Raw genomic sequence first — 11,991 nt, 5'->3', positions numbered from 1 at the left:
GGGATTCGAACCCGCCACCTTAGGTGTACGTGGCTGGCGCCTTAGCCGGTTGAGCTATAGGCGCCGAGCCGGCTCTTGTGTTTTGTTCACCTCTGGAGTGAGCTAAGATAACACCACTGCACTCTTCCAGGGCAACAGAGTAAGACTCTGTGTCAAAAAAAAAAAAAGTAATAATAATAATTGCTTGTAAACTCATACTTTGCTTTCATTAGGACTTAGAAATGTAAAAATATTTTATGTATACCAACTAAATCTTTTTTGAATATAGTGAGGAATCAGTAAATTAACAATAAAAACCCTTTGCAGAAAAGATAGCAGGCACAGATGGCCTCATCTATATGGTTCTACTTTGCTGGTATTTTTTTGTAAAACCAGTCTTTCATTCAGCCTCAACACTTTTTCCATTTCTCAGGCACTCAGGAGTTTAAAACCATGTTATGTAAACAGAGGGGGCATTGTTGTCAATTGTTTACTCTGGCTCCCAGTCTCTCTCTAGCCTTCTAATCCCTGCTCCAGATGAAGGGTCAAAGGTCTGTGGCAGGCATACACTTAAGGCTGTTCTTCAATTTACTCCACAGTAGTGGAAGACAAAGCCAAAGTGCTGGCCTTCTTTTATTGTAAAATCTGGTTACATCTATCTATAATGGAAACTTCTGTACAGAAAGCTAATTTTTGGTAGAAAACTCTCTAAGAATTGTGTATTCCAAAAAGCAAAGGAGTGCGAAAGTAACTGAAACAGACCATGGCTGTAGCTTGAAAATGATTCCCACATCTGTCATTAGTGTTCTCCTGTTAGGGTGCACTCTGCTTTCCTGCACAAAGAAAACTCTTGATGATTTATGCATCTGAAGGACGTATCTTAGCAACGGCTCTGAAGGAAATATACCGAGAAATCTTTTTTTTTTTTTTTCCAGAGACAGAGTCTCACTTTATTGCCTTCAGTAGAGTGCCACAGCATCACAGCTCACAGCAACCTCAAACTCTTGGGCTTAAGCAATTCTCTTGCCTCAGCCTCCGGAGTAGCTGGGACTACAGGCACCTGCCACAATGCCCTGCTATTTTTTGTTTGTTGTTGTTGTTGCAGTTTGGCTGGGGCTGGGTTCGAACCCACCACCCTCAGTATATGGGGCCAGTGCCCCACTCACTGAGCTACAGGCGCCACCCATACCCAGAAATCTTCTATAGGCTTTGCCTAGAGGCCTAGAGGGAGCTCCATGCAAGAGGTTAAAAGCAATATAACTTGTTCTCTAAAATGCTGTTTACCTATAGTTGCATTAATTTTAAGGATTGAGAAAAAGGCAATTAGTCTTCCTAGTTAGTAGTAGATTTGTTTGCTCTTTTTTTTTTTTTTTGAGACAGAGTCTCATTATGTTACCCTCCATAGAGTGCTGTACTGTCACAGCTCACAGCAACCTCGAACTCTTTTTTTTTTTTGAGACAGAGCCTCAAGCTGTCCCCCTGGGTAGAGTGCTGTGGCTTCACTGCTCACAGCAACCTCCAACTCCTGGTCTCAAGTGAGTCTCCTGCCTCAGCCTCCCAAGTAGCTAGGACCACAGGCACCCGCCACAACACCCGGCTATTTTTTGGTTGCAGCCATTATTGTTGTTTGGCAGGTCCGGGCTGGATTCGAACCCGCCACCTTAGGTTTGAGCCGCAACCTCGAACTCTTGGGCTCAAACCTCAAACTCTTGGGCTTAAGCAAGTCTCTTACTTCAGCTTCCCAAGTAGCTGGGACTACAGGTGCCTGCCACAATGCCTCGCTATCTTTTTTCTTGCAGTTGTCATTATTGTTTTAGCTGGTTCGAACCCACCAAGCTCAGTGTATGTGGCTGGTGACCTACCCACTGAGCTATGGACACTGCCTGTTTCATTTTTATTTTGAAATAATTATAGAATCATAGGAGATAGCAAATAAATCTATAGGAAGCCCCAGGCACCTCTCCTCAGCCCCATGAAAAATAAATTTTGACTATTGGCTTTCCTATGAAAATAGGAAAATAAACAGGGCTTGGCGCCTGTGGCTCAGGTGGCTAAGGTGCCAGCCACATACACCTGAGGTGGCGGGTTCAAATCCAGCCCAGGCCCGCCAAACAACAATGATGGCTGCAACCAAAAAATAGCTGGGCGTTGTGGCAGGTGCCTGTGATCCCACCTACTTGGGAGGCAGAGGCAAGAGACTCGCTTGAGCCCAGGAGTTGGAGATTGCTGTGAGCTGTGATGCCACTGCACTCTACCCAGGGGAATAGCTTGAGGCTCTGTCTCAAAAAAAAAAGAGTGAGGATACAGAGAAAAGCTTGTTATCCTTAGCTCAGAAGTGGAGTTTCAAGGAAGGGTTTGTTTTAGGGGAGTTTCAGGGCAACATCTAACGCCACCCTTTGAAATGCTAGTTGACTGATTAGCCGTTTATCCTGGTTTCTCAGAATGCTGTAGCCCTCTTAGCATCATGTGTTACCCTGTGGGACAGTCACAGTCACATCAGGGGGAAAGCTTGCAGAAACAGATAGCACTTATACCCTGTGATGTGAGCTTCCAAGGCCAGATAAAGACCACAAGTAAACAAAGGGACAGAACAACGGGATATATGGTAGCAAACAGCTTTTGGATTTCCTTAGGGAAGTCCTTTATCTTCATGCAGATAAAATAAAAATACAGTATTGGCCACTTGCCAGCTTTGGCTTCAGTCCTTCATGAAACCTCACTAATCCATCACCTTCCTTCCTCCGCAACAACTGGTTTCTTCACTGTCAGGAGGGTTCAGTGCAGGGCGTAGTCAAGTTTTCTCAGTCATTTAGTTTCCTTCTGGCTACACTTAACCCATCCAGCCTTAAGACCATCTTTATTTGTTGAATGGTAAGCTACTTTAACATTGTGAGCATTAACACCTTAACACTCGGCTCTGCGCCTATAGCTCAACCGGCTAAGGTGCCAGCCACGTACACCTAAGGTGGCAGGTTCAAATCCCCAGCCCGGACCCGCCAAACAACAATGACGGCTGCAACCAAAAAATAGCTGGGCGCTGTGGCAGGCACCTGTGGTCCCAGCTACTTGGGAGGCGGAGGCAAGAGACTCACTTGAGCCCAGGAGTTGGAGGTTGCTGTGAGCTGTGATGCCACAGCACTCTACCCAGGGAGACAGCTTGAGGCTCTGTCTCAAAAAAAAAAAAAAAAAACAAAACCAAAAACCTTAACACTCTACTGGCTCCTTAGAGTAGTCCTCAGACCTGAAGTATGACCATCCCCTAGGAGGTTGTAAGAAGTGCAGAATCTTGGGCTGTGCCCCAGACCCTCCAAATCAGAATCTGCACCTTAGCAAGACATGCAGCGATTCTCAGGTGTACATTGAAGTGTTAGAAGTGTGTGATAGCCTCCCTGTTGTACATCCTTTTCCATTCTAAACTTGAACCTGTCTGCCAGAAATAGTGCTTACAGCACCTTGAGACTCAGGGCTCCCTCATAATCTTCTTATTCATTTTTTATTTCATGGTACTTCAAGAATAGCTCCTTAAGCCACACAAGGTGGTGAGTGCCTATAGTGCCAGCTACTCAGGAGGCTAGGGTGGGAGGATCGGGAGGATCACTTCAGCCCAAGAGATCCAGCGAGACCTCATCTCTAAAACAACAGCAACGAAAACCCTTTCTACCCTCTATTTCCCATTCATCCCATATTTTTCTCCTTCCATTCCCATCCGTTCCTGTCTTACAAAGACCTTGCCATACTAACATTTTTTCCCTTCTCTGCCTCCATACAGTTTTGGTCTTCTGCCACTCTATTCTTTTCTCAAGTCTCAGATGACGTAACATCTTTATTTCTAAGCTATCCCCTCTACCTGTACCTTTGGTCCGCAATCCCAGCAAGATCTGGGATCTTGCTGTCTTACTGATCTTCTTGATCAGAATCATGTCCATCATCTCCACTAAGCTCTTTCTTTTTGCATGCAAAGGAGCAGAGATCTTATTTTAAGAACATCTCAACATACCCACGCAGTCATATTCACTTGATCCTGCTCCTTTCTGGTTTTGTGATCTGTTTCTCCTCTTTTACAATCAGATTTCACATACAAATGTTCTAGAATGGTGGTTTCAAATCGAGATGGCTTTGCCCCCCAGGTGACATTTGGCAATATTTGGAGACACTTTTGGTTGCTCTAACTGTGGGAAATGCTACTAGCGTCTAGTTGATGGAGGCCAGGATGCTACTAAACTTTATCTCATAATCCACAGCACATCCTCCCAGAACAAAATTGTCTGGTTAGGTGACTAATCATTCCCGTTTTCTTTTGACTTTCCTGGTTATGGGATTATAGTACTGAAAGTCCCATGTCCCAGGAAATGCCTCAATCCTGGGCAAGAAGGGAACATAGGTTACCCTATATATATTTGTCCCCAAATGTCAAAAGTACAAAAGTTGAGAAATGCTGCTCTAGAAGAAAGAACCATTAATTTTACTTTTTTCTTTTTTTAGCTAACTTCCTCTCCTTAAATCTGATATTTAATTTTTGTCTTCTTTTTACTAAAACAATTTTCATGAAAGTCACCAATGACCACCTTCCAATCAAGAAATCTATAGGTGGCTCGGCGCCTATAGCTCAACCGGCTAAGGCGCCAGCCACGTACACCTAAGGTGGCGGGTTCGAATCCCCAGCCCGGACCCGCCAAACAACAATGACGGCTGCAACCAAGAAATGGCCGGGCGTTGTGGCGGGCACCTGTGGTCCCAGCTACTTGGGAGGCGGAGGCAGGAGACTCGCTTGAGCCCAGGAGTTGGAGGTTGCTGTGAGCTGTAATGCCACGGCACTCTGCCCAGGGGGACAGCTTGAGGCTCTGTCTCAAAAAAAAAAAAAAAAAAAGAAAAAGAAATCTATAGGTATCTGTCACATGTCTGGCTTTTTTTAAGAGGCAGGATCTCGCTCTTGCTCTTGAATTCGTGAGCTCAAGCAATCCACCCACCTCAGCCTTCCAGAGTGCTAGGATTACAGATATGAACCACCGGGCCCAGCAGAAATAGTTTTTCACTATGGTCTCTACTTTTGGGGGTTTTTTTGGTTTTGTTTTTTTTTTTTTTTTTAGAGACAGAGTTTCACTTTATTGCCCTTGGTAGAGTGCTGTGGAGTCACAGCAACCTCCAACTCCTGGGCTTAGGTAATTCTCCTGCCTCAGCCTCCCAAGTAGCTGGGACTACAGGTGCCCACCACAATGCCCAGCTATTTTTTTGTTGCAGTTTGGCCAGGGCCGGGTTTGAAGTATAGTCTCAGCTACTCGGGAGGCTCTGAGGCAAGAGAATCACTTGAGCCCAGGAGTTTGAAGTTGCTGTGAGTGTGTTCTACTCTGGGCAACAAAGTGAAACTCTGTCTGAAAAGAAAAGAAAACCCATTTATTCCATAATTTCTATCATGTTAACAGATTCTGAGTAAAGACTGATGAAAAAATGGCAATCCCACCTACTATTCAGTCTTTACTTATTTATTTTGAGACAGAATCTCACTATGTTGCCCTTGGTAGAGTGCCATGGCATCACAGCTCATAGCAACCTCAAACTCTTGGGCTTAAGCGATTCTCTTGCCTCAGTCTCCCAAGTAGCTGGGACTATAGGTGCCTACCACAACACCCAGCTATTTTTCTTTTTTCTTTCTTTTTTTTTTTTTTGCTGTTGTAATTGTCATTGTTGTTTGGCAGGCAGGGGCCAGGTTTGAACTTGCCAGCCCCAGTATATGTGGCTGTCACCCTTGCCACTGAGCTGTAGGTGCCAAGCCTCAGTCTTTATTCTTGATTCACTAATTCCAGACATTTTATACTATATCAATTTTATCGTATCTCCCTTTTTTTAAATCTCTAATATAGGTGATGTCTTTCCAGTGCAAATGAATCCAATAGCTCAATCTCAGTTTGTACCTTTGGCTGACATTCTTTGCTGTGCTATATCTGATATGAATGTGGCTCAGACTGTAGTAACACAGGAATCGCTTTTGGAGCATCTGATGAAACATTACCCAGGTGGAGTATTCTCTATTTGCAGTTCATTGCATGTATTTGTTTTTTACTCATTATAAATAATCTTAAATACTTAAGTACACTGGGTAATATCCTTTCTATATATAAATTTAGGGTCTTATTTTAAAATATTAAGGGGTACAAATGTTTTTTGTTGCATGGAAAGCTTTTATAACACTTAAGTCAGGGCGATTACTATGCCCATCAACCTGAATAATATTTATTGTACCTGTTAGGTAGGTTTTTACCCTTCCCTACCTCCCCCTCCTTATTGATTTCCATTGATCTTTACTTCTTTCTGTCCCTGTGTGCCCATCAGTTAGTTCCAGAGAGTACATGTAGTCTTAATTTTTCCAATCCTGAGAAATTTCATTTAGAGTAATGGTGTCAGGTTCCATTCAAATTGCTGCAAAAGACATTAATTCATTCCTTTTTATGGCTGACTAGTACTCCATGGTATATGTATACCACAATTTGTTAATCCACTGATGAATTGATGGACACTTGGACTGATTCACCATTTTTGGAGCTGTGAACTGTGCTACAATAAACATTTGAGGGCAGGTGTCTTTTGGATAAAATGACTTCATTTCCTTGGGCAGATAGATACCCAGTAGCGGGATTCTTGGGTCAAATAAGATTCCTTTTATAGAAGCTTACATCTGTAGAATCTTATAGTGGACCCCTGCCAGAAAAAGTCCTGCAACAACAAATTTGATAAAGAGTTACTTCTTTTGTTCCTCAGATGAACTTTAAAAAAAAATGATTATGATAATAAGTAAATAGATCAAACTTGGTTTTTTCTAGTCATGACTAGTGACCAAATAGATCAGACTCTGTAGAGAGAAGTGCAAAACAAAAAGTTTATCTACCCTCACCTTAAATCTGCCCATTCCCAATAGCAGGTGACAACTGCTATTGTTTTTAATATATGCTTTCATAAATTGTATTTGAATGTATATATATCCTTTTTTAATATAAAGTAGATATTCTACGCATTCTTTCTTCACCTTTCACTTTGTCACTTACAAACATAGCTTAGAGGTTGGACACAGTGGCTCATACCAGTAATCCTAGCATTTTGGGTAGCTGAAGTGGGAGGTTTGCTTGATGTCTGGAGTTCAAAACCAGCCTGAGCAAAGGTAAGACCCCATCTCTGCAAAAAAGTAGAAAACTGGGCATGGTGGCATGTACCTGTAGTCCCAGCTATCCAGGAGGATCATGTGAGCCCAGGAATTTGAGGTTGCAGTGATCTATGATGATGGCACTGTACTTCAGCCTGGGTGACAGAGCAAAACCCTGTCTCAAAAAAAGAAAGAAAGAAAAAGAAAAATGTCTCCATGTCTATAGCTCAGCAACCAGGGTGCCAGCCACATATACTGGAGCTGGCGGGTTTAAATCCAAACCAAGCCTGCCAAACAACAATGACAACTACAACCAAAAAATAGCTGGGTACTGTGGCAGGCACTTGTAGTCCTAGCTACTTGGGAGCTGAGGCAAGAGAATTGCTTAAGCCCAAACTTTGAGGTTGCTGTGAGCTGTGATGCCATGGCACTCTGTCACAAGTGACATAATGAGACTCTGTCTCAAAAGAAAAAAGAGAAAGAAAAAATATCTTAGAGATCTTTCTATACCAGCATATGTTGATTTATTTCACTTTTTTTTTTTTTTTTTTGCATTTTTGGGCCGGGGCTGGATTTGAACCCACCACCTCCGGTATATGGGGCCGGCACCCTACTCCTTTGAGTCACAGGCGCCGCACTTATTTCACTCTTTTAATAGCTGCATGATATCCTAATGCATGATTATAGAATGATATTTTTCATTTTTCCCATTACATAATGAAAATACTTATTGTAGAAAAATCCAGGAAGTATAAAAAAGTACCACAGCCCAAGGGAAAACAATGTTAATACATTGATATATTTTCTTCCAATATTTTTCTTATATAAACATTCTCAACATTGTTTTCATAATATAATTTTGAACCCTGCTATTTGGAAAGGGAATTTCTTAAATTTATTTTGTTAACCTTTTGCTTTGAAAAACTACGATATCGCCAGCCACGTACACCTAAGGTGGCGGGTTCGAATCCCCAGCCCGGACCCGCCAAACAACAATGATGGCTGCAACCAAAAAATAGCCGGGCGTTGTGGTGGGCGCCTGTGGTCCCAGCTACTTGGGAGGCGGAGGCAGGAGACTCGCTTGAGCCCAGGAGTTGGAGGTTGCTGTGAGCTGTAATGCCACGGCACTCTACCCAGGGGGACAGCTTGAGGCTCTGTCTCAAAAAAAAAAAAAAGAAAAACTACTATATCCAAATGTTAGGGAGTTTGCCCTCATCCAAGCACAGACTAGCTTTCATTTTTGCTTTAGATTCTTATGAATATTTAAGCTATGAGACTGTAGTGGTTAAAAATTCCCATGTTTACTCATCAAGAATGCTTGCCTCAGTTAAAATTTAAATTTATAATGGTTTTGTATTTGAGTGAATTCAGATTTTTTTTCTCTATCCATTAACCTAGCCATATGTCTATGTGGGTTAAAGTATATTCCTATTATAATTAAATTATGAATGTCACCTGTGCTTAGTTGGCGCTTTAATGGTATATATTAATCGTGTTATAATCAGCTCTAGTTCATCAAGCAAATGTGTGGTCATTTCTGAGTTACTGATTTCACTCATTAAACTGTTACTTATTCACATTTGATCAGTATAAACTGCTTGTTTGTTTTAGGGATTGCAATTCCATCTCAAGATATTCTCTATGCTACTTTGGGAACTCTGATTAGAGAAAGGAAGATTTATCACACCGGAGAAGGATACTTCATAGTTACACCTCGGACTTACTTCATTACAAACACGACCATCCAGGAGAATAAGAGAGTCTTCCTATCAGATGCAAGTCACCCAATGCCAACTTCCAAGTCATATCTAGTGAGCATGGAGAGCTGTGCAGAGTCAACCCAAGAGATTGCTGTCCCCATTTCCCATTGTCAGTCTTGCCAGTGTCACCCTGATGTGTGCACTCAGAATGTTCAGGAACCACCAACGGCTGCAGAAGTGACTAGGAAAGGCCAGAAACATCTTGGGGAAGTCAAGCGTTGGGCACAGAATGGGGCACTTTCAGTGACTGAGGAGCTTCATGTTTGTGAGAGCACCAAACCTTTACCATACACAAGGGACAGAGAAAAAGGCAAGAAGTTTGGTTTTAGTTTCTTGTGGCGCAGCATATCCAGAAAGGAGAGACCCAAAACAGAACACAGCATTTTCTCTGCTCAGTTCCCCCCGGAAGAATGGCCTGTGCGAGATGAGGATAACTTGGACAATATCCCGCGAGATGTTGAGCACGAGATAATCAAACGAATTAACCCCATTCTGACTGTTGACAACTTAACTAAACACACTGTCCTAATGCAAAAGTATGAAGAACAGAAAAAATATAACAGCCAGGGCACTTCCACTGATAAGCTGACAATCAGGCATAACTATCCTTCTAAAGAGGGAGTTAAGAAAAGGCAGGGTTGGTCTGCAAAGCCTCGAGGGCGGAGCCGTTCTTCTAGGGATAGACACAAAGCTAGGAATCAGGGAAGTGAGCTTCAGCCAGGAATTAGTAGACTGCAGAAACATCCCCAGCTCCCTACTACACAGCCGACCCCTAAAACTAAAAGCCCCAATGAAGCAGTAGTTCAGAAGCCACTTGGTGAGAATCTCGCAGTGCTGGGTTCCCATTTGATTTACAAAAAGCGAATCAGTAATCCTTTCCAGGGTTTATCTCACCGAAGAAGCCTGATAATCAAAGGACACAACATTCAGAAGACTAGTGATCTAAAACCCAGTCAGCCTGGACCAAAGGAAATGCCTTTCCAAAGGTCAAGGTCTTTGGATTCCTCAAGGATCTTTGATGGCGAAGCCAAACAGCCATATGCTGAACAATGTAATGACAAACTTAAAGTAGAATCCATTTTTATGAATAACTCTACTGTCAAACCCATCAGCCATGACTTCAGAGATCATCTTTTAAATCACCCTCAATGCAGTGTTTTGCAAAATAATGGTAAGTGCTGTGCCTTTAGGGAAAGCATGTTGAGATATGACATGTGTGATGGAGAAAACAAGATAATCTCCGAAGTCTTGAGGAAAAGTCATTCCTACTTTGAGAAATTAGGAGAGACCAAAGAAACACTGCATATCCCGCCATCACGAGGCTCTTGCTCTTTAGACCAGACATCCTCTGCTTGTAGATTTGTTGATAAGACAATACACCAGTTTCAAAATCTTAGCCTTTTGGACTACCCAGTTGATGTGAACCATTTAAGACAACCTGACAGACAAGACGGAGACTCAGAAGAAATAATGAGAAAGGAATTTGTCCAGGATGTGAAGACAGAGAACCTAACAAATGAAGGTCTTTCTGATGAAGACCAGGCCTGGTATCAGAATGAAGTGGAAGACGATGACGGTGCCTGCAGTTCATTATATCTAGAAGAGGATGACTTTTCTGAGAACGATGACTTACATCAAATGCTGCCTGGCCACATTCAGTATTCCTTTATAGCTGAAAGCAAGGGGAATTATTTAGGAAAACAAAAAGTGACTGAGAACTCTCTGACAGAGTACAGTAGCAAAACGGATAGGTTTGAGCCTCAGGTGCTTAAAAGAAATGAATGTTACAAACCTTCTAGCTCACTGGCTAACCTTGGGGAAGGCAAAAAGCCTAATTTTTCTGCTGAAAGCTGTGGCCCAAATTCAGGGACCCAGTTTTGTTTTAACTACGAAGAAGAACCCAGTGTTGCTAAATGTGTCCAGGGCTCAGAAGCTGCAGAGGGAAGTATATTTGATTACCACAGCACAAGAAAAGCCAGTTCTGAAGTGGAAACCCCACAAGACTCAGTTGGTGACACAGAAAAGAAGCCCGTTAGCTGGAGTCAGAGTCCTCAGAATCAGGAAATGAGAAAACATTTCCCGCAAAAGTTGGAACTTTTCAATACTTCACACATGTCAGTGTTGGCTCAGGATAACCAACACCTACGCAGTCACTTGGAAGGAACGGAAAATCATAGCATGGCAGGGGATAGTGGAATAGATTCTCCACGGTAAGTGCTTGTAAACGTACTTCATTAGCCACTCTCCCCCAGGAATTATTAAAGTCAAGGGCCTATTGAGTTACCTAGTGAGAGAATCCTGAATAAACTTTCCTAATGATACAATTCTGCCAGCCTTTAATGAATAAAATGCATAAAGTTACAATGAAATTGCTTATATAGTATGGTAGGATAGCTATTTTTTAAAGTGAACCAATTTGACTGCTTCAGTACTCATAAATCTAGAATTATTCCTAGAAATAGAAAGCAACTGCTATAATCTAAGCACTTTATGAACTGAGGGTTAGAAGTTTCACTTAATCCTGGGTCTACCCAGTTCAAGGAAAGGAGGTGGCTATTTTCTGCTAATATTTTCTATGCCAATTTGTTTTACTAGCTTTGTTTGGATTATTAAAATAATACAGTCATGATAGAATCTTTAGGAAGTACTGCAAAGTATTTTATAAAATACCAATAATCATTCTACCATCTAGATATTTTTACATTGCTTTCTAAAAAAAAAATTTTTTTTTTTTGAGGTAGAGTCTTATTCTGTTGCTCCAGGCTAGAGTGCTGTGGCATCAGTCTAGCTCACAGCAACCTCAAATTCCTGGGTCCAAGTGATCCTCCTGCCTCAGCCTCCCAAGTAGCTGGGACCACAGGCACCCCCCACAACACCTAGCTAATTTTTCTGTTCTTAGTAGAGATGGGGATCTTGCTCTTGCTCAGGCTGGTCTCGATCTCCTGACCTCAAGTGATCCTCCTGGCTTGGCCTCCCAGAGTGCTAGGATTACAGGCATAACCACCATGCCTGATCAGCTTTTTAAAATTTTTTGATTTTTAACTTTTTAGTTTTTTTAGAGGCAAGATCTTGTTATGCTTCCCAAACTGGAGAGTATAGACTATTTTTTTTTTTTTTTTT

At 42.2% G+C, this 11,991-nt stretch overlaps 1 protein-coding gene across 2 annotated transcripts in view; it reads left to right on the top strand.

Annotated features, from left to right (window-relative positions):
* The window catches only part of STOX1 (storkhead box 1), a 62,494-nt gene that overhangs the window by 45,080 nt on the left and 5,423 nt on the right, over positions 1-11,991 (top strand). Inside the window, exons 2-3 of one of the 2 annotated variants that reach the window (XM_012801343.1) lie at positions 5,838-5,990; positions 8,723-8,922. In XM_012801343.1, coding sequence (XP_012656797.1) covers positions 5,838-5,990; positions 8,723-8,922 — 353 coding nt within the window. Of the gene's footprint in view, positions 1-5,837; positions 5,991-8,722; positions 11,082-11,991 lie in introns of both variants that reach the window. The other variant, XM_003783610.1, reaches the window with a different exon arrangement.

The sequence above is a fragment of the Otolemur garnettii genome, unplaced genomic scaffold (assembly GCF_000181295.1).
Source record: "Otolemur garnettii isolate 467f Iridium unplaced genomic scaffold, OtoGar3 scaffold00008, whole genome shotgun sequence".
Taxonomy (NCBI): Eukaryota; Metazoa; Chordata; class Mammalia; order Primates; family Galagidae; genus Otolemur; species Otolemur garnettii.
This window is presented reverse-complemented; position numbering and strand designations above follow the sequence as displayed.